General features: G+C 36.9%; 1 protein-coding gene across 50 annotated transcripts in view; it reads right to left on the bottom strand.

Annotated features, from left to right (window-relative positions):
* The window catches only part of RBFOX1 (RNA binding fox-1 homolog 1), a 1,116,721-nt gene that overhangs the window by 77,063 nt on the left and 1,017,255 nt on the right, over positions 1–22,403 (bottom strand). For all 50 annotated transcript variants that reach the window (XM_088174490.1, XM_088174487.1, XM_088174481.1 and 47 more), the window contains 5 exons: positions 16,962–17,105; positions 14,383–14,436; positions 9,244–9,336; positions 7,393–7,453; positions 1,809–1,862 (listed from right to left, as the gene is read on the bottom strand). In XM_088174490.1, the coding sequence (XP_088030616.1) occupies positions 1,809–1,862; positions 7,393–7,453; positions 9,244–9,336; positions 14,383–14,436; positions 16,962–17,105 (406 nt within the window). The remainder of the gene's footprint in view (positions 1–1,808; positions 1,863–7,392; positions 7,454–9,243; positions 9,337–14,382; positions 14,437–16,961; positions 17,106–22,403) is intronic.

The raw sequence follows: 22,403 nt of genomic DNA on the forward strand, positions 1-22,403 counted from the left end.
GGAAGGTGGTGGAGGGTTTTTACTTACTAAAAGTAAAGGTAAGTCACCAGTGTTCTGTTCTGACATGCAAGAATTGCAATGTTGTTTTACTCTTTCATTTCCTAACGACTTTAGGAGATCTGCACAATTTTAACTAAATGGTTTAAAAGAAATTTTTATGTTTAAATGTGAGAGATATTGTATTTTACTCAATAAATTAATTTGAAATGCATTAAAAAACCCAACAAAACCCAAACATAAACTGGCCTGCATGTATAAACAGAAAAAAAAAATCTGAAATAAATGAAGTATCTTGATGGAACTTTCTGCAAAGGTGTGGTGGAGTTCGTGTCATAATTCATGAAATTAAATTAATACTCTTCTAATGGTAATTAAAGATTCTCATTAAGAAGGGCAAACACCTCCCTAGTGTTGGCAATAAAAATGCACTTGGGACTTTAGGAGGTTATACAAAAAAATCAATAACCTGCCATTTTATAATTAAAAGACAAAATAAATGTTAGGGAAAAGTCCAGTAAATTAGGAAAATTACCTTCAGGAGAGATTGAAAATATTGATTTTAATTTACAAACTATGTGAACTCTTCATGCCCTACTTCATGAGACAATTATAAGTCAGATTGTTAATTCTGCATACGTATTAGAAAATTGATTACTGTACTATGGGAATATTATTATATTTGTCATTAACACAAAGTCATTTATATAAAATGACTAATAACTCTAACTTTCTAATTTATGCAGGTTCAGGGTTGGTTCACTAACTACTCAAACGAGATCAATGTTAAATTCCTGTTTCCAACATAGACATACATCAGCAAGGAAATAAATTCTGCCTGCACCAAATACTGCAATTCCATGAATGCCAAGTCAGTATTTTTATTATACTGTGCCACTTATGCCCTAACTAGATTTTCATCTATCTCAATAGAAGCTGTTTTTTAACCACAAACGTGTGTTTGTAAGAGTGTCCTTTTCAACAACTTTCATCTCTTGAAGACCCTCAAATTAACAGAAGTTGTTCAGCTTTGTCAACTGTAGACTTGAGTATCTCCATGAGTGGAGATTGCCCAGCTTCTGCAGACAATCTCTTCCCATGCTTAACTACCATCCAAGAAAAATGTTTTCCTGATGGCTATTTGTGGGCAGCATTCAAATTCCTCTGGAATCAACTGGGTTTCAGACTGAAAACAAGTTTATTTTCAATTCTGTTCCTAAAGCATGTGTAGAAACTGCCTCTAGCCATGACTGACTTCCAGCAGACAAAAACTGAATCTCCAACTCCAAGCTGCAACCAGAAGCAGAATCTGGTCTCAGCCCAGTGAAAATATAGATTTAAAATACAAAAACATCAAAATGAAAAACTAACTAGAAAATGTAAAGAGAAATGCTCAGGAAAAACTTATGATTGCATATACTCTATGCCTATGTATGTCTACATTCATGTATGCACTATATAGATATAGATAAGATTTTTTGGCTGTTGTTCCTTACTAAAGAATGGAAGAAAGTGACTGCACTAAAATATGAAATAAAATAAAATCTCATGTAAGACTAGGATATTGCAGTACATTTCATGTTATACTATCTATATTCCAGTAAAAAGGCATTCATATATCTTCTATATAAAGTTTATTACGCCCAGGTAAGGTAAAATCTTGAATCACAAATGTATAAATGACTTATAAATAATGTGAATCCCACAAAGAAGGCAAACTTCACACCAAACACAGATTCTGTACTTTTGTATGTTATAAAGAATATTAAAATGAAATGTGGCCAGTGGGACAATCATAGAGCAATCCTTACCTGCATAGAACTCTGGACTATAAACTGCACCAACAACTGGATTTAATTTCCAGCCTGTAGCAAACAAAAACATAAAAGTTAATACTGCAATTAGTGATAATAACAACTATTATTATTACTATAACAACTATTGTATAAAAAATACAGACAAAATTACTTCAAGAAAGGTCATTGTAATTCAAGTGCCATAGGTATCTTTGATCAATGATCAATATCAGAGTCTGAGGTATGGAAATAAGCCATGAAACGAGGCATTCTCCAGACATGTGACACTGGAGTACACGCCATGGGGAAGGACCCTGGCTGAAATGCACAAGGATATCCTCCCTTGAGCTCTGGAATGAACTCAGCACTAGCTCAGGTTTCCCCATGGCCTCTAGCACAGGGCAGGTGAGTTCTTAGCCATTGTTTTGGCTCTCTGGGTGTGAGGAGAGGAGCCAGGACAGTTCATTCATTCTCTGGGCACACACATTTCTGATAAGCCTTTGCTAGCAAGGGTTACAGGGCAATCAAATAATTGGAGCATTTCGATTCTACCCTGGCAAAAAGAAAGCACAGCCACAGCATGGAAATGTCTGTTGTGACAAGAAGGAGATGCTCCATAGGGTCCAGTCGAATGCCAGGTCTCCAAGGGCACAAATCAGCCACTGCCTTGCCCTTAAATAATCACTGTCCTCTCAACACTGCCACAGAACCAAGCACAGAACTCACAGATATTCTGTACCTGTGTTCTGGCCAAACTCCAAATGATTGCCTACACTTTACACCTGATACAGCATTCCCAGGCTGGCTGCAGACATGGGGGGTGTGCAAAGCATGGGAGATGTTAAAGATACCCAGGCTGGAGGGGAAGGAGCAAGAGAAGAGCAAGAGAAAGGGCTGCAAAGTCATTAGTGTTCTCGGGGATGTGCAGTGCTAATTACTGTGGTTTGCTCAGCCACAGGTAGATCCATTTCCAGTTAACTGCAAACTCCACAGAACATCCCCCCCCACCCACACTCTCTTTTTCCTTAAGTGAACAATTATTTTGAATTACTAGAATTGAAATATTAGGGGTTTTCCTAAAGCACACTCGAATCAGAGGAGTGGGAAGCACTTTTTGTAAATGGGAATAAAGAAAAAAAAACGTGAGCAAAAACATGTTGTAAACTCCAGAGCTATGGTACTTAAAATAGAACTTATAACTGCTTCTGGAATCAAAATACAATCCAGACACTGACAACAAGGCTTTTCAAAATCACAAAAGCCATGATTAGAATTTAAATGCACACTAGGTTTATTTCTGCCTTGGCCATAGAATGTAATGCAAAAGCACAGTGGAAAATCAGAAAACATCAAGGCATTATAAGACTGAAAAAAAAGAAAAATGAAAAAGCACAATGCAAAATCTCAATAACAAACAAACTATTCCCACGCTTTCAAGCTACCTCTATCTCATGCACAGTAATTATTTCCCAGTAATTAACTGCTCAGTAAGAGAGGGGAGGGGTGGTTTTTACTTAACTAAGTTCCAAGAAAGCAGCTTTGCATGACACCTTTTCTGCAGAAGTGACTGCAGCTGCTCTATCTACCCAAGACAGTCAGGGAAGCTGGAAAATGCCCAGCCAAGAAGGGCTAAAAGGTTTTTTCCTCCCGAAAATATCACAATAGTTTTACCTGATCCTTCAATTTTACATTCCACAGAATTATATTTAGGAACATCAGACTATAACATATCTCTTAGCTAAATTTTGTGTGATAGAAAATTCAAATTTTGAGACTTTGGGGAAAATCTAACTTTATATATGTAAGGGAATATCCAATATTTCAAATTCAATACTTCCTCAGAAGACCACTAATCAACACCACCCAAAATGAAAGATTGGACAAAATTTTAGATCTGTCAGCTTTTGCTGTCAAAGCAGCTGACAGACATCTCTCAGCTTCTAAGTTACACTAACGGTGCCACAGTTTGTCTGAGAGAAAGAAAAAAAATAATCTTGGAAGACACAGATTGTTCTTCACAGCTGAAAGGCAGTCTCATATTTCAGCTCCTTACCACTCTCCCAGTGACGGCTGTCTCATCTAACTTTTTGAAGCCTATGGAGGAAATACTTCATTCATTGTGAAAATAACAGTAATTAAACTTAACTTTATCTTGTCAGCCAACAATGTGCTGGCCCATAGCTGTGTGGGTTAATCAAGTGTGATGGGAGTTGATGTATCTGAGTGAGCAGCTGCCAAGTAACCCTTCTGCAACAGCTGGAGGAGGCAAATTCTCGGCTGTGGGTGTAATTTTGTGCATTTTTCTTACTGTCACAATATTAATCTCCTTCTTGAGTTGAAGCTGTAAAAGCTTGAAACTTAAAAACCGGCCAAGGAGAGAAAAAGCCTTCTGCCTGACCCAGCTCCCCAGTCATCCAGAGAAGCACGTCCAGTGTGCTGAGGGGAAGGAAATGATCCTGGGGTAACAAGCTGGGGTAGAAAATGGGGCACAGCAACACAGAGAGGATTATTTTTGCCTCATAGACCAGAGAGGCCACCATGGCCAGAGAAGGGCTTGGGTAGGAAAGAATCCTGTGACTCCATTTCCTTCCCTCCTGTTTGTTACCCGGGGAGGGGGGACAGGCAGTGGGAGAGGATTTAACTGTGCTAATAGGCATTAGATGTGACTTGGAATCCAAATTTAGAGCAACAGAAGGCTCAAATCCAAAGCACCACTAGCATAAACTTTAAAATATATTTATCCTTTTACAGATCTCTGTTTCATGTTCCTCCTTTATTGCTGCAGTTCTCTGAGTGTACTTGCCCATAATTCTCTGTACCCTACAACCCTTGGATGAGCATCCTGAATTGCAGTATGGGCATCAGAAGAAAGTACAGCTGTGAACAGGATAGTTTGGAACATCTAAAAATGTCTCGTATATTTTTGCCAATATGTAGCACTCCCGACACTGAATTTCTTTGCAAAAAGAAAGCAGTTGTACCTCCAAAGCACAAGGTGAGCCATCAAAATCATCCTGACTGAACAAACCCATGAGAAAAGCTCTCCCAGCAACTGCTTATTTGGGGAGTCAAAAGTCACTGGAAAGCATACTTATTTCAAAAACCATTTAGGACACAAAAGCACATCACCTATTTGAACAAAGCTATATTTTTATTTTTTTTTTTAAATCAAGTTTTAGTACCTTGAAATCTACTGACTTCTGCAATCCTATTAACAACATGAGCCCTGTTATCAAACAACCAGCTGTATTCAGGAACGGAACACAAAACAGAGTGTATCTTGTTTTTAAATTAAAATAAATAGCAGTTCCTGACGTTTTGATAGAATACAACATGTGCCCCAACTACCTTTTGAATACCTGCCAACAACATGCCAGTCACAACACACACTTTGAAAGATAAAGAGAGGCATTAAAAAATAAGTGGTTCTGAAGCAAACAAAAAGGCATGTGCAAACAAAATGTTTCTGGCTGCATCAGAAGAGTCTTGCAAATGTTAACGTACTGGTGGAAAACAAACTGGCCTTACAGTTTATTTAAAACATGAGACCTTTACTTTAGACAACAATAATCTTCAATAAATAATCAGCTCAGCAGTGGTTAATTCCTGACAAAATGATAAAGAACTAGACTCGTACCATGCCAGGATGACTGATAGCATAAGCACTGATGAAACTAAATGAAGCCCCTTACACGTCTGCACTTCACTCCTTGTTGCTTGTGATGATTATGCAAGAGGGACGTGGTTGTCCTTGTGTGTTTACTTTAGGGGACTTCAGGCATTTAAAAAAAAAAAAAAAAAAAAAAAAAGAGGTAAAAAAGATTAAAATAATCAAAAGCTATGGACTGAAATCAGAAGTTTGCTTGGTGGATACCTGGCAAAAGGTGTGCAAAAGAATATTCTGCATGCAGCACCTTGGATATCTGGGTTCACAATAAATAGAAGCTAATTATTTATGCACTGAACAGGGTATTTCATACTTTTGGTGAAATCTAGATAGGATGGAAAATGACACACAAAACACTTCAAGTGGGAAACATTTTAGAGCAGGTTTTGCTCATCCTGATCTTGGATACTAAGAAATGAGAATGTATGACCTAAGTAATCCAGCAGTGCAGGGCATAGATATGAATGTCCTCTAAAACCACATGGCTCAAAATCTCCCATCTCTCATTGCCAGCATTCCCCTCCTTCAGCACTGGCTCTGCTGATATGTAACATGTTATTTGCTCATAAACACTTTTGTAGCCTTAGGATAATATGAATACAAAATATGCATCATCATTTTTAGAAAAAACTACTTTTATCATTACAATATAGCAGGCAGAGTTCATAGTCTCATATGCACATGGTTAATTTAGCTCTGCATTGCAACAAAATCTCCATGTGATCCAGTCATGCCTCGTGTCTCTTTCTAGATTCACTGGCATGCTTCAAAACCAGTAAAAACCAAGGAGATTTTCCCATCTGCCTAATGTGCCAAGCTTCACATTTACATACAAAATGAGGAAGAAAACAGTTTCTAAGAAAGCATGAGGAATTCCAGCCCTTTCTCCAGATCATTCTAACTAGCTCAATTATCACGTCACATGAAAACCATCCCTGTGTTTTATTTTTACTGTGCTATGAGAAAATGATGAGCCTTTCATTAAAAAATAACACCATTGTGTGCCCTGGATTATAGTAAAACCTCACTAATGAGACCTCAAATACAGAAAATATGATCCATTTTATTTAAAAATGGAAAAGGGTCTAATCTACCTCAGGAAGCCTTTATGTGCATATTTTATCTGCTTTCTACTGGATGGGAAAAATGGAATTAAATTGAAAAGCAAATACCAACAACTACATAGTCTAGCAAAACTGAAAGCATAATTGCAATTAACTTCAGTTCATGTGCTATTCTTTGACATGGCTGAGTTAGGAACTTGTTTGAATTTGAATTTTCTGAACCAGTAAAGGCACACTCAAGCACGTGATCAAATACGCCCAAAGGAAACATTTAAAAGATGCATTATTTCCAAACCCCTCAAATAACTATGGATTAATTTTCTGTCATTAATGTACAACTTTACACCAACTTAGGTCAGTATTAGAATGAATTTTATTTTTAGATAGCTTCTAAATTCTGATTTCTCCATAGGAAAAGAAAAAAGCTGGAAGCAGCACCTGATGCCAGTCTGCCCTTCTTCTAACAAATTGTGGAAGCAAGACATGGAAAATGATCTTTAACCAGATGTGTGTCCTGGTACTAAAAGGTTCTACAGGCAAGAGCAGGCAAGACATTCTCCCTCCCTCCATCCCCCAGATGAAGCTGAATCCTCCCTTCAGTTCACACATGACTCCATTAACCCTGCACAAAGCAGAGAACACGGCTCTGCCACCAGGCCCAGTGTCCTACACAAACTCCACCGGGATTCCAGGCAGAAGGATTCGTGCTCTGCCCACCTGGCTGTGAATCAGCCGAGCTCTGCAGGGGTGGAATTCACTCCCAAGCCCTCTGTGCCTTGGGACTTGGAGCCCCAGGAATGCAGGGGATGCAGGACTGGGCTGTGGCATGCAGGGACAGTCACCCAGAGCAGGGGGCTCATGCACTTACCATTCGTGTAAGGGTTGACGGTCTTTTTATTTGTCATTACACGTGCTGTGGCATTATTTACCTAAGCACATAGAACAGGGGATTAGAAAGGGTTACGGGGAGGGCCCGTGTCACTATTAAAGGCATGCATTATTACTGCTATTAGTCATGTGAAAATAAAATGCAATTTAATTTATAGAAGGCAACAGGTGCATAACAAAATCATACTATTTATAATTACATTTACTTTCATAACCATTTTAACTTACAAATCATTTCAATAAAGCAACATCATATCATTTAAACTTTAATAAAAAGACATTAAAAGCAAATTAAAAGGTACTGCATAATTTAAGACTTAAGAGCATGCTTGTATTCCATGATAACACTGATACAATAAATACTCAAAACAGAAAAAAAAAAAAGATTATATGAAGGAACATGCAGTGGAGTAGAAAGGAAAGAGACAAGGTACAAGGAAACAAAGAAAATGTCAAAAAAGGGACAAACGAATTTTAGCAGTGTGCAACATAACCCTTTAGAAGAGAAGTACCATTGGAAAAGCAACATCTAGCATTCAACACTTGGAACAAGAGCCTTTTTCATTGCAAGAATTAACAAAATCATTCAAGCTTTAAAATCACAGCTAACAAAAGGATAAAAAGAGGGTGCATTATTTAACACAATATGGAGTTAACAATCTGAGTAAGATGTGCACGAAGTCATATCCTCAATCCAATCAGTGCCTCCCAGGCTTGCTTAAAACGTACACTCAATTACAGGCGTACCAATATATAGAAAAAAATGTAGCATCAAGAAAACTTAATACAACAAGTCAAAAAAATCCACGTGGTATATCAGCGCTAAATACGTGAAACGGCAGATGGACTTCTCCACTTACCATTCAGCACCATCGCCAGCATGGGTATGTATACAGTTACCATGGTTACTGAGAGTTTGGTGAGGGCCCTAAGCGCTACCGTCGAGGGGGAAAATGAAAAGGCAAAATATGCAACATCTTACTCAAAAGACGACAGCATTTTCAATTGGTAATTCTTTTTTTTTTTTTTTTCTTTTCTTTTTTCTCTTTTTTTTTTTTTTTTTTTTTTTTTTTTTTTTTTTAAATTCTAACAGATACGACTGAGGCAGTGTTGAAGGGGATCCAGTGGCGTGGCAAACGTGAGTGGAGGTTTTTGGAGGTGGGGATGGCTCAGGCCACCTCACCAAAAGAGCCTCATGGCTTTGTTAAAACTCAATGTGAAAATTGCTCGGTCTCTAGTCTGGCTTTGTTTCTTGTGCATCTTTTTGGATGCTTCTTTCCCAGTCTAAATTTTTTGAAAGCCACTGTGGATCCCACATCAACCCTGCAGAAAAAAAAAAAAAAAAAAAAAAAAAAAAAAAAAAAAAAAGAAAAAAAAACCAACAACAAAAAAAAAAAGAAAAAAAGAAAAAAGAAAACAAAAAAAAAGAAAAAAACAACCTTTTGTTTGTTTTTGTTTTGTCTGTCACACTTTTTTTTTTGTTGTTTTCAATTTTTCTAATTTTTTTTCTTGGCTGGTTTTTGGAATCTACTGCACCCATTGATTTACAAAACATCCAAAATAATAACTTCAAAATATTAAAGCTTTCTTTTTTTCAAATCTGTCATCCACCATTCAGCAATAATGATAATAATAATAATTACAAAAGAAATAATAATAAAAAACCCAAGTAAGGCCAGATTCTCTCTCTTTATATATAAATATATATATAAACAATGGGAAGGGGAAAGGGGAGCACACAGAAGACACCAATGATGCATCTGAAACAACAAATGAGAGTGAAGCAGACATTTATAAAAAAGATGAAAAGGAAAATATTTTGAACATGCACCTCGATTTTACGGCCCTCTACCACGGTGCCGTGTAATTTCTCCCTCGCCCTGTCCGCATCAGCACTATTTTCGAAAGTTACGAAACCAAATCCCTGCATGCAGGAGGGAGAAGGGGGGAAAACAACATGCACATTATTATTTCAGTCAATGACCACTTGTTTGCTTATGTTCTCTCTCTTTAATTTAATATTTTCTTGTCCTCGCTTCATTTCTGTAACATGCAAATTAGAAAAATTATAATTGTATTGAGATGTGCAATAAATAAGCAACAAATGTGAACAAATATCTTTTTTTTCCTGTCATCAGTTAGATAATACCCTCTGAGAAAGTCAAAGAATGATACCAAAAATACCTTTCTACATGTCACTACAGAGGAAAATAAATCTAACAATAAGAAAATGAAATTAAAATAAATTACAGTGTATTCACATAGAAAAAAATGAACTAATGAGAAAAGAAAATGAACCACATTTTAATGACATGCAGATATATCAACAAAATAAAAAACATGTGCACAAAATTCAACACTGAATGTCAATATACTCTAAACATTGCCTACTTAGTCATGCTGCTGTGATCATAAGAAACACTGTTCCCATGCAACACTAGGGTAACTTAAACTTTTGTCAAACTATACAGCCTTTACTTATTTTTTATAAAAGGAAAAAAGAAAAAAAAAAGAAAACCACCAACAAAACAAAAGTACTTTCAGAACAAAGTATAAACTTTCTTGTATTAACAGATCAAAGAAAATCACATGATGTGAATAGAAAAAGAAACTCTGATAAAAGAAAAAAAAAATGCAAACGTTTTGAATAAGTTTAACTGCTTCATTTACTTGTTCTGCATATTATTTTCCACATATAGAACATGCAACTGGTAAAACTCCAGAATCCCACGTTAGTGGGATAAATCTGAAATTCTGCTTATGACAAACGCCCTCCTTTATAATACTAGACTAAAACAAACATTTCAAATCCTACTAAAATGCCTTTTATGCCCTAAGTTAAATTAAACACTGCTTAAAATGGCAAATATTTTGGAAAAATCTGACAGTGAAGAACATTTCAGAAACATACACCAACCCTTTGAAGTAATTCTTGCATTAGCACTACAATGCCTTTGCATGCCTCCCAAAGTTACCCAAATGCTTCTCTACAACCCCGGCTTTCACACCAAAAACCATTTACAAGTTGGACGTGGTGCTTTTCACGCAGGCAGTGCTCACATAGTTTAAGTGCTACTAAAACCAGGGTTTTTGATTTCTATTTTAGCCTGAACTCTGTTCTGCTCCTCAGCCATCAGCCACTCAGCACAGCTCCTCATCTCCCTTTGCTGAATTTTGCCAGTGCTCACCCACTTCCTCTCTATTGCACAATAGACTGGTTTAAAAAAAAAGAGAGCGGGGGAATAATAATAAAAAGAAAGGGAAGACATTTCTACATTCATTTACACGAAGGAGAGACCAAATATCAAACTAAGGCAAAACTGACACCAAGCAGTGAGAAAAAGAATGGGTATGGACTACAGAACTAATTAGTCAATCATCAAACGAAAAGCTAAGTAACTCAAGATAATTCCCTGCATTATTTGGTTTATTTTGCCTACTCAAAGAACTCGGGTATTTATTCCCATTGATACTGCAAAAAGTGACATTTGTGTACAGCAGTGGTCTCTGTCTCATGCTCCCCAAAGCAGATCAGGCACAGTTCCTTTTTCCCTGTATCAATCCAGCCTGAAGCCCGAGCTCCCAGGTGCTCTGCCAGCCATTCTCAGAACACTCATTGCACACATTTTCTGCACACCACTCTCCCCAGCTTCAGCACAAAGCCATGACCTCACTTGCCACAAGGCACCGAGGATGTAACTCTCTTTTTCCCAAAGCACCAGGAGTGGTGAAAGTAAATCCCCCTCCACAGCACTAATCTCCATGGTTTAGATCCCTGGAATGTCTTTTCTTATACCCAAAGCCATCCTCAACTTTAAACTTTTATTTCTTCTACAAATACTTCTTCCCATCTTGTAAAGCTCCTAATTTAGGAGGCCATTAAGAAAAATTTACAGCAGAAAACATTACTGGACCCAGAGTAACTCCATTCAATAGAAGAAATTCCCTCAATTCTCTGTTTTTTTTCCTATTCTCTTGCCTGAGCAACTGTCCCTTCTTGAAATTGCAAACATTTAGTGGGAGTTGAGTAAAAATTTTCTGTCACTCTCCTTAGCTCACAGCGCTACCAGTTAACTTTTGTTCAAACAACTAAAGAGAAAGATAAAAACCTAATTATGCTAAAAAATTAGAAAAACATACAAAGTGGAGCCACAAGCCAAGATAAGACAAGAACTTCAAAGATTCTGAAAATAATACTCATTGTCATTTTTTAATTTCTTATCTTGTACTTATAATCAACACAACTTAAGCTCTTACTATTTCATGCAAATCTTTACCTGGCTGACAGAGAATCTCAAGAACAAAACACAGATTCACCCATCACACATTCAAATGCCTACACAAACACTTTAACATCAATTTAATATGCAGCTGAGTTAACAGCTGCATCCTATTAACTGGTAATGCAAATATATGCCTTTTATTTTTGAAATCTGTTAAGTGATTTAATAATAGTCAAGTTAGTATGTGAGAAGCTTCTGATTTAATTTGGGAGGCACGCTGGAGTTCTCCTTATTTGAAGAAATAGGTGTTAATGTAATATACACTGGATACCCATTAATACATAAACAGATTTCTAAATGTATATATAGAGGTGTCTAGAGTGTTGATTTATAACTGATAGGAAATGGTCAAAAATTCAAAAGTTATCAGTGTTGCTGTATATCTTACCAAAGCTTTCTTCATTATTATTATACATTCAAACAAGCAGAAATTTGTAGTATGAAACTTTCATTGTTTCAGGGTTTTCTTTTATGGAAGGACTCCCTTCTGCAAAATGATTTTATACTTTATAGTGGTGTCCTAATTTTAAGTTTTTTGAATATGCAATTCCATTTTTCTTAACTATTATGGCATGAGAATGAGATTACTTTTGTTGTTTTTGCAACAATCGTTTAAAACATTAACTATTAGAATAAAAAGAAAGAAAAAGAAACAGAAACAAAAACATATTCTAGCAATTCTTATGCCAAAATGCAGCTAGAAACAAATTTGAATTCTGATCCTGCAAACTTTGTTACCTGTACTCAGTCTGAAACCACTTAGTAGTCCTTTCAGTTTCAGTGGGATTTTATGAAAACATAGATAAGCACTGCCAGGAATGGGACTTTAATCTGGTGCATCTTAATTCCTACAGAATGGACACGAAATGATCAGATTAAAAAAAAAAAAAAAGGAAAAAGAAAAAAGAAAAAAGAAAGAACAGAAAAAAGATGTCCCTCTCATTCCTAATATGTCTTTTTCCTTAACTTTCCATTAATTGAGGGAATCTAAAGGTACCTTCTGCCAATCAAAATATTGTGTAGCTATACCTGAAATGTCTCTGAGCAAGGGGAGAAGCAGCCCTGAGCTGTGGGTGCACCCCAGCCCTGCCTCAGGCATCTGCAGCAGCTCCCCTGACACAGCTGGGCTGCAGCCCTGAGGGTGCAGGAGCATTTCTGGACAAGAGTCTGACCTGAGCAGGGGGTAACAGGCAGGGATGTTACAGACCCAGCCAGGAAAACCTTTTCCTTCTGGAACACCTCCTAGGATCGTGCCTTTAGCACAAGGCACTGGGATGGTTCCACGCTGCAAAGCCCAACATCCAAAAAAAAAAATCAATTTGGGAACGCCTCCTTATTCCATCCCCCAAAACTTGAACAAAAACTTACACTTATGCAGCCCAATGCAGGTGTGGTGGTTAAAATGCCCACCCAGGTAAGATTTAGGGGCTAAATAAAAGTTTAAACTCCCCCCACAGATGCACAACCAGCAAAGGGGCCAGTGGGGGATGGCTCTGGGAATTCATGGGATTATGCGGCACCAGCAGATCTGGACAATCCATGACTTTTGTAAACGTTATTGAACAACCATAATTTAACAATAATAAATTTTGGCTGGAGTAGGAGATTCTAAGCCACCAAATTCCATCCATTTTAGTTGTTTACTGAAAAAGTGATGAATGTTCCAACTGAGTTTGGGCTGGCAGGCAAGGGGATTAATTAGTATCTGAATAATAAACCAGGAGATTTCAGCTGCTCCATTTAGGTTTAAAAAAAAAAAAAAAGTGAAGGCTTTAATTTCAGAAAATAAACATTAACAGAAGTAAAATGTATCTGATTTAAGATAGATTTTTGATGTATATGATTCTTAAAATATGACTGGTTACAGTATGTCTAGAACAGGGATAACATTTCATCACTAATAATAATGATACCTGAGTTACAGGAAGATTGAAACATTAGTGAATAAACTTTTTAGTGTGTCTGACATGGCAAGAAAAGGAAAAAAGATATGCATATGACAGACATAAACCCCTCTAATGCAGCTATCACAGGTGAAGACACTGGGCTACAGTTTTGCTGATGCAGTCCTGGCTGTTCTATCTTGCTTTATTATTAAGTACTGAATAAATTGAAGTATGAATTTAAGGCAATGTAATTTTGTAAAAATATATTAAATGTTTCTAATACAATAAGAACTCTTAATAAAATAAATGCTAAAATAGATTGTTTTCAAAGGGTTGGTGTACTAAGGCTTTAGTTAAAGAGGAAAACATCTGCACTTAATCTGGAACAATCACATATTTTCTCAGCTAAGTACTAAAGAATATAGTTATTAGGTATCATTACCATCTTTCATTTTAATAAAGAAAAAAAATACTTGTTCTAATACAAACCTGCCTAAAAATATCTTTAGCTATGGACTCATCTTATAAAATAAATGAAATAATTACCCTTAAAGAATAAGGACAGTGAAAATCAACATTCCCATATAACAGATGACAGTTTGGAGTAGTTAAAATTACCCCCTTTGAAAGAGATGAGTCCAATGATTTTCAAACTGCTTAGAAAACTGACTGACAGCTCAGAAGATGTTTTCACTAACCTAAAATTTCAGACATTATTTTGTCACAGCAGTGCAGTTGTTTCCTTTTACTCATGTGTTTTAAACAAAACAAAAAATTCCACAGGCGAATTAAACTGCTTACCTTTGAGCCTCGCTCATTAAAAATAATTTCAACATCTAAGATTTTACCAAATTGCTGCAAAGAAACAGAAAAAGTTACATGAAAATAAGTTCATATATAACTTCAACCCTTCTATCATATACAGTACAAATGTTTGTTCAGGAAATGGTGCAATGCTTAAAAATATTAAACAATATAAAAAACAAAATATTGTTAAACACAAAAAAAGACAACACTAAAAGGAGTCAGATCAATATTATTTCTAAATTGTAGGCATCATTATGCTCATTACAATCACTCCACAGAGGAACCTGGAGCTCAGTGAAGCCCCTGACAGAGAGGAAAGAGTGTTAAACCATGAGCACAGTGAAGTGAAAGTCCCAAATTCTGCATTTTCCAGAGCAGGTGAAGGAGTTTGGTTATTTCTGCATTACAGGAATGACACTGAACCAGGTGAGAGTTTGCTGCTGACTTCAAGGACTGAGGATTTCTTTCCAGCCTTGTTGAAATCCATTATTCCCTAAGAAGTTTTGTCTTACTGGAGCACAATTTGAAAAACAAGAATGTGCACTCACTTTGAGGGGATTTTTTTCTCTGCTCAGATTATATTTTTATTATAATATCAGAAGTGGCTGTTATTCCTATTTAACTTCAATAGCACCCAATTCTCTAGACGTTGTTTGCACACACAAAAGCTGAACCCAGCTGATGTCCCAGAGGAAAAGGCCCTGTTGGACCTGGCTTAGGCAGGGAATAAATGTTACAACACTTTCTGTCAGGACACATTTGGTGAGGTGCCAGTGTAATGAATCAGGGGATAATTTCTCTTATTTTGTATGTTATTAACATGCAGTATGGATCAGTGCTGGCATTGGTAAGTGACCCAATATCTTAATCAAAAAGGCAGAAATTAGAGGCAGGCAAATGGAGAATAATCCAACAAGAGTCCCAGGAACTGCAGAAATGAGCCTGTACTCCAGTCTTCTAAGATAAAATAAACAATTACAGGCCAGAAAGGACTGTTAGCTTATTAAAGAGTTTCAACTTGACCATGAAAAATCAACCATCACTGGGTATACCTTGGCTTATTTCATGTTCTTGCATTCACCATTTAATTAATGTTTTAACTGCACCTTCAGCCTCAATGCAGACATGGACTTGATATTTAAACAATTCTCCTCTGTTATATTCATGTCCATGTAAAAAGATAATTACTGTGTGTATAACATGGACATGATGCATGCTGCCATATTTCATATTAAATATTTCAACTCACACATGCAGAAATTTCGTTTTTCTACTATTTCAGAAGCTAAAAGTTTTCTGTTATCAAGTCATTCTGGAAGTCAGCTGGAAACTCCAGCTATTCTCCAGTATCAGTCTTTTGAGACCTAAGACTTAGAAACATTAAAAGGAAATGTGTTTAATAATTTACAAATTACTACAATACCTACCAAAAAATCCTTTAATTTAATTTTTCTTTTTTAAATAAAACCTATTTTACGTGGTATGTTTAGTTAAATAAATTAGGATATTTTTCTCTGGAGGATTAATTATTATGTCTTCTGCTATTCTGCTGATGAGCTGGAAGCTTCATTCAGGGGAGGTAACTTGTACCAAGTCAGATCCAGCAGAACAGTCACTCATTTCCCAGTACTACACCAGGATTCTTTTTCCAGGGACTGTTTCCTTCAGAGGAATAAATACTGAGAAACTCAGTATTGACTCGCATACAAACACATCAGAAGAACTTAAAAATCTGAGCTGAACATGAAAGATGGAAAGTACAGAGCTGTGAGGCACTTGGAGCTGCACTGAACAACCAACTGTAATGCAGGAGAGAATTTGGGTTTAGTGAGGCAGAATAAAGACAGTCAGAGCCACATGAATACTTCAGAGTGCTGTCTTGGGTTCTAAGAGATGATCCAGTCCTAATTCTAGATTAGGTTTAGTGGCATTTCAAACTAAAGCTGAGAGTTCTTGGATCAGGGAGTAGAAACCCAGTCTAAGCTCCCTGGTTTATAATCCTATAGCTGATGGCATGTCCAGGGCCTGGGTGAAACACAGGGGATGTGCTTGAAGACAGCTGTGGCCTGGGGGGGAAGCACAAATTGAGAGACTTACAGAAAAATATTAACAAAAACTTTCAAAGCCTACAGACCTACAAAACCTGGGGATGTGGGTGAGGATTCCTGTGTCTGAACTTTGTGCTGAAATTCAGCCTGTGCCTTCTTTTTGGGCTCCTTGCTCAGGAGGTCAGGCACTGACTGTTCACCATCACCCTCTCCAAAATAAAAAAAATCAGGCAGATAAATCTAGATGTCTACAGCAGCAATATGTATGCATTTAAATCACAACAGGTAACCTTTAGTGAAAGCAGTACAAAGCACCCAAGTGCATCACATCCAGCAGAATGGGTGTAATTTCTTTTCCCAGTTGTGACTGGCAAATCAGATGTTTGATTATACATAAAGGAGAATCTTTCCTGGAAATGGTTGAACAGCCTCAAACAGAGGTACAGCCCTTACAGCTGCCAATAACACAAAACACCTATTGCAGTGCAAATGTACAAAAAGCAGAAATAAACGATGAGCACTTACACCAAACATTTGTCTAAGATCTGGATCCCGGAATCTGAATGGTATATTTGAGACGTGGAGCCGTTTTGGCTGTGATTTGTTTTCTGTGTTTTCAGAAGATTGTGTCTGTTGCTGGCCATCGGTCTGTGCTGCATCATCTGTCTGCTAAAAAGGGTAAAGCAAAATAAAGCATACTATAAGTATTTCTGACATTTTTAATACAAGGGGGTGGGCTTAAATTCTCAAAAAAAACCCCCAAACAAACAAAAAAACCAAACCAAACTAAAAAGCAGTTAAATCTGCTCCAAAGTAGTGAGGAATACCAGAAGTTTAAATATATGAAAATCAAATTTCTGTCTCAGCATACATTTTCAGTGATAATATGTATTTGGAATAAAATGGAGAATAAGTAGGCTATTATTTGTAGATTCACTTAGGTATTCTTAAATAATGAATGGATAGATCTCCCTACAAGATTGTAGAAACTCCTTTAACCTCTTCTGCCAAGGTAAGGAACTGAATCTGCAGTCCAAATGCTGCCTGCTCACAGAGCAAGCCAGACACTTTCAAATCAGATTATTGCTTTCATCCAGAGGCCACTGGGACTCTCCACAGAGGCAGGTAACACATCTCATCCTCGTTGCTGTTTCTGAGCAGTGCTGATGGGCACTGGAGGGTCATTCTGTCCAGATAAATGGTGGCCATTACAGAAAAGGCCTTGAGTTGTGAGAGGGAACAGAAGTTTAATCAGTGGTGAAGGTTGCCTGGCAGAAGTGAGACCCAGAAACAAAGTTTTGCAGATTTTCTTCCTCGCCAAAATGAGGCTATGTTATGGTACTTCTTACAGGGACACCGTTCCCTGCTTTTAAAATTCTGATTTAAAATTGAAGGACATTGCCATGTGTTCTGATTTAACAAACAAATTATAAATCCACAATGAGATAAGGAAAAAAACATAAAATGCCCCTCATCCAAAAAGTAAAATTAACCAATGCTGGTCTATCAGTATCTTATAAAAATTCTTTAATTATATCCTACAGTGCCTAATTAATTACTGCTGGTACAGCACACAAGGTTCTGCATGCTGTGTTAAAACAGCCCAGTCATACTCGTTTGCATGGGCAGAGGGGTTTGGAAGAACAGAAGGTCAAAGGAAATAATAGTTGAAAGAAAAATTACACGGGTGATCTGACAGCCATCACTCTCTGCTCTGTCTTTCCTCTTCCTTCTCATCCCATTGTTTACCTAAGTATTCATCTTTCTATTGTGTGCTAATGTTACATTTGGTTTGTCTTTCTGACTTTTTTCATTTAAAGAACAAAAAGAAGAAATTACCTATTTCTTGCTAGTATGAAATTTCTTTTAGGAGCCAACAGTTTAAGCAAGATAAAAAATGGTTAAATAAAATAAACCTTACCAACAAGCCTGCTGAAGAGGAAGCAGAACAACTCAAACAGAACACATCATTTACATCAGCAATAACTACATATAAATTGAATTCTAGCAATTGAAATTCAACAATATCCTCCCTAGAGAATACAAATGTTCTCAAATTAAAAGTACTAACATCTGTATTGCCTATACTTCTGTGCTAAGAACACTTTATAAATAAAGGTCCTCATTTCTGCAGCAGCATCAGTCCATCAGTAGCAGCTCTGATATTTCACAGCATATGATGAGACTCACACAAACAAAAACTTCTGCGTGCACTGAAGAAAGATTTACATGTAATCCAAACACATAATGGGATCAGATCAAGTGTAAACCTAAAACTGAGTCAGTGCCACCACATCTCTTTATCTGCTACTCCCTGAGCTCACAGGCCCACAAAGTAAATAATTTATCTTCATGAATATTAGTGATTTAAATAGAAAATATTGTGTATAGCTGTCAAGAGACAAAAATGTTCCATGCTAATCTATTGTTTTCTAAAATCAACTCAAAAAATCAAAATTTAGATTTTGAGGTAACTGTTTTACCCAGAGACACCACAGGGATTATTTTCTACCTTCAGGCATAAAAGGAGAAAAATACGAAAGAAATTTGGTATGTGAGAGCAGGTGGGGGATGACAGACTGGAAACTCTTGAAATGCAGCACTCCAGAAGAATTTGAGGTCAATTGGATTAATCCGAAGAGAACTAAAGAATTCTGAAGGTACTGTTAAATCTTCAGGAACAGAGGGTGCCCCAGGAAAAAATTATATAATCAATGTCCTGTATAAATGCAAATCGAAAGGAGTAATCTCTGTTCATTTTATTCATAGAAATGAGGAACAGAAGAGCTGAACTGTGCACCACAAACATCCCAAAACACTGGGAGCAACTGCCCTGCTAAGCAGCTGAACAGATTATGGTCAACAAAATCCAGTGAGGTTTCTGAAGGTGGTGTTAAAATTGAGTTACAAATGATGGGTGAAGAGGATAAATCCAGGTACTGTTATTTTCTGGGCCTTTGGTTGGTTTTACCACTTTTAAAAACTATTTTTATTCTAAGAAGCCTCAAATTTACACTCTCAGCACAGAATGTCTCAGAGTCTGGGCAGTGAGGGCTGAAAACCAGAAATTTTAGCAAGTCACTGTCATCAACAATTCATAACTGTCCATGAGCCTCCAGATCCCTGGGGCAGAATTAACAGGGCTAAACCATTTAGAACATATCAAAAGGCTTGGCAATGTACCAGGCTCATTATCACCCAGAAATCCAAGGGTGTGCCTGGGAGATCTGGACAAGGATAACCACGAATTGAAATTGGAATGTGAGGATTATGCAAAAATGTCCAGGTAGCACCAAGGAGGTAAAACACACAGAGGGCAGGGGACAGGCTGGATTTTGAAAAATCCCAGCCAGGCAACTTTCAGAGCTCTGTGGACTCACAAAACCAGAATATAATTACCTCACATGTACATAACACATTTCAGGAAAATACCTTCACTGCTAGAGGACCTGAAGAGTGGTGTTTGATAGTCCTTTAAAAATTAATTGATGTTAAGATGTGGCATTATCCTTCCTCCATCCTGCATACAATCAAGTTGCTTTCTGGCCCCCATTCCACCACATATTTGCAATTATAAAATATGCAAGATTCTTAATATATGATAGCCTTAAAACTTATAATGAAAGTTATAAATACAGATGCAGAAATAGAAGATCAAATTCTCACTCACAGCAAAACAAATTGAGGTGAGCTCCCTTTATTTCAGTGAGCTACTGAAGCCTTAAGTCTTAAAAGAAATCATAATTGAAATATTCACCAAGGTAAGCAAACCCATATCAAAGAGAGCATTTCAGAAAAGGATTTCCTTTTTTTTTTTCATATAAGATAATTTAAATATAAACATTTGGTATCCTTTTAAACCAAATGCATCATCAGGAGAGTTAATATCTATTGTTTTCTACAAAAATTCTTTACCTTTAGCAAAATATTTTTCTTTTTGTTTCCTTAACTCTGTTCTAGAAACAGAAAGCTTCTACCATTTAAAAGACTTGACTCAAGTTCTTAAAGACTTCACACTGAAATAAAATCGTTGAAGGTTTTTTTTCTGGTTTCCCTTCCTACCTTTTTCCTGAGAATTTAAGAAACAAAAACACAAGTGAAGAAAACCACTAAACCAAATATTTGTTTGGATAAAATAAATTTGTCCATTTTTTATTTGGAAAAAAATATTAAGTCTGCCCCACACTCACCTCTTCCTTTAAGGCTGTTTTAATCCAAATTTGCAGCAATTTTCACTCAAAAATACATTCTAAAACCTTCATGCAGCCTCAGTGCAGCCCCATTTCCCAGCTGACTCCTGACTGCACACTGGAGTCTCATCTCCATCGTGGCAAAGGCACCACACCCGACAGAACAATGGTGAGTGCACTGAGATCAGAGAGGGCCTTGTGCACATCGCTGGGGTAAAAAACCCCATTCCATTCTCCTTCCTGGATTTTACAGATTTTCCGTGTCCCTTTCCATCCATCACTGCAGACAGCCAGCCCTGCAATGGTTCTTACACTGGAATTACAAGTGTTCCACTCTCCCTCTATTCTTTTTCACTGACTAATATCTTTCATTTCCTACAAAACAATGATGGTGTGCACGAAATCTTTCACCCTCAAATCCCGTTTCCGACACAATAAATGCAGTCACAGAAGAGCTGTTTGCACATCACTGCAAGAACACTGTTCCCAATCTCAGCTTTTAAAGGCTGAATGGAACACAGACCATAGGAATGCCTGAAATGGAACTAAACCTTTTATCTCTTCCTGGACAAAGTGAAAATAAGTAGTACTGGAACATGAGAAAGTGCTGATCATTCTGCTATAATCTGCAAACAAGCAGAAATCTGTTGCATATCTTTTAAACCCACACCAAGTCTAGAGGAAGAACAGCCTAATTCTAGCAGGAATAACCTTTAAAATATTAACAGGGAGAAAAGAAAGAGAAAAAAAAGGAACAGATTATTTTTCAGAAATATGATCGATGGCAAATTAGGTGCTGAGCATCTCATTTTTATATGACAACATAGGGTAAAGCTCTTCAGAATTTTAAATTTAGCAAAAAAGAAAGCACCCATTGAATTTTTTAATAAATGCTCTAAACAGCACCTGTTTTTTCCTGCTGCACCAATCAAGTTATTTCTCAGAGAGAAAGAGCTTGTGAATGTCTTCTAGGCATTATTTGATTAAGTTGACAATATTATGTGAGCAATGGTTGGGTACCCACTGTGCTGTACTTTTGACCAAATTGATTTGTGTAATGAACACTTGCTCTGTCTCTTCTCCAGCCTGAACAGGGCTCTTGATTTAACCGGTGGTGCTGGAAGCCAAGTGAATTTACAGCCCCCACAGTCATTCTCTCTCAATCTGGAGAGAATAGCAGCAGCAGTACATGAGCAAGCATAATTCAATACATTGTGCTATAAGCGCAGAAAATAATATCAGAGCTCTGCAATATACCTGTTTGATTTGATTTGTAAACCCGATAAAAAAAGCAATCGAGAAAAGTTCAGCAGAAAATATATATATATACGTCCTGAGCAAAAATATAACCATGCCCAATGTGTACAAACTGAAAAAATCATGCATAGTAAATCATCTTCATACTTCCCTCAGATAATATTGCACATTTTCCATTTTAAAAGGATCTAGATTCTGGAAAGTTACCTTTCCATTAAAAAGTGAGCAAAGAGAATAATTTAAAACCGAGTTTAGGACTTTCTGAAAATGCTGTTTCCCAGATACACCACTAACAGAGAACTGATGGGCTTGTAGCTTTCCTGTTTTCTTAAGTAGATCGACTGATTAATTAATTATACTTATTTTGGTAAATTTATATTCTGAAAAGTCCCAGCTCTGCAACGTGCTTCCCAGAAGCATAACAACACAGAAAAAATGGAGTTATAGACACAGATCCATCTGTTTGGGCTTAAATGTTCACACAAAGATGCACACAAGAAAAAAATCTATTATTGTACTA

The sequence above is a fragment of the Sturnus vulgaris genome, chromosome 16 (genome assembly GCF_052056855.1).
Source record: "Sturnus vulgaris isolate bStuVul1 chromosome 16, bStuVul1.hap1, whole genome shotgun sequence".
Classification (NCBI taxonomy): Eukaryota; Metazoa; Chordata; class Aves; order Passeriformes; family Sturnidae; genus Sturnus; species Sturnus vulgaris.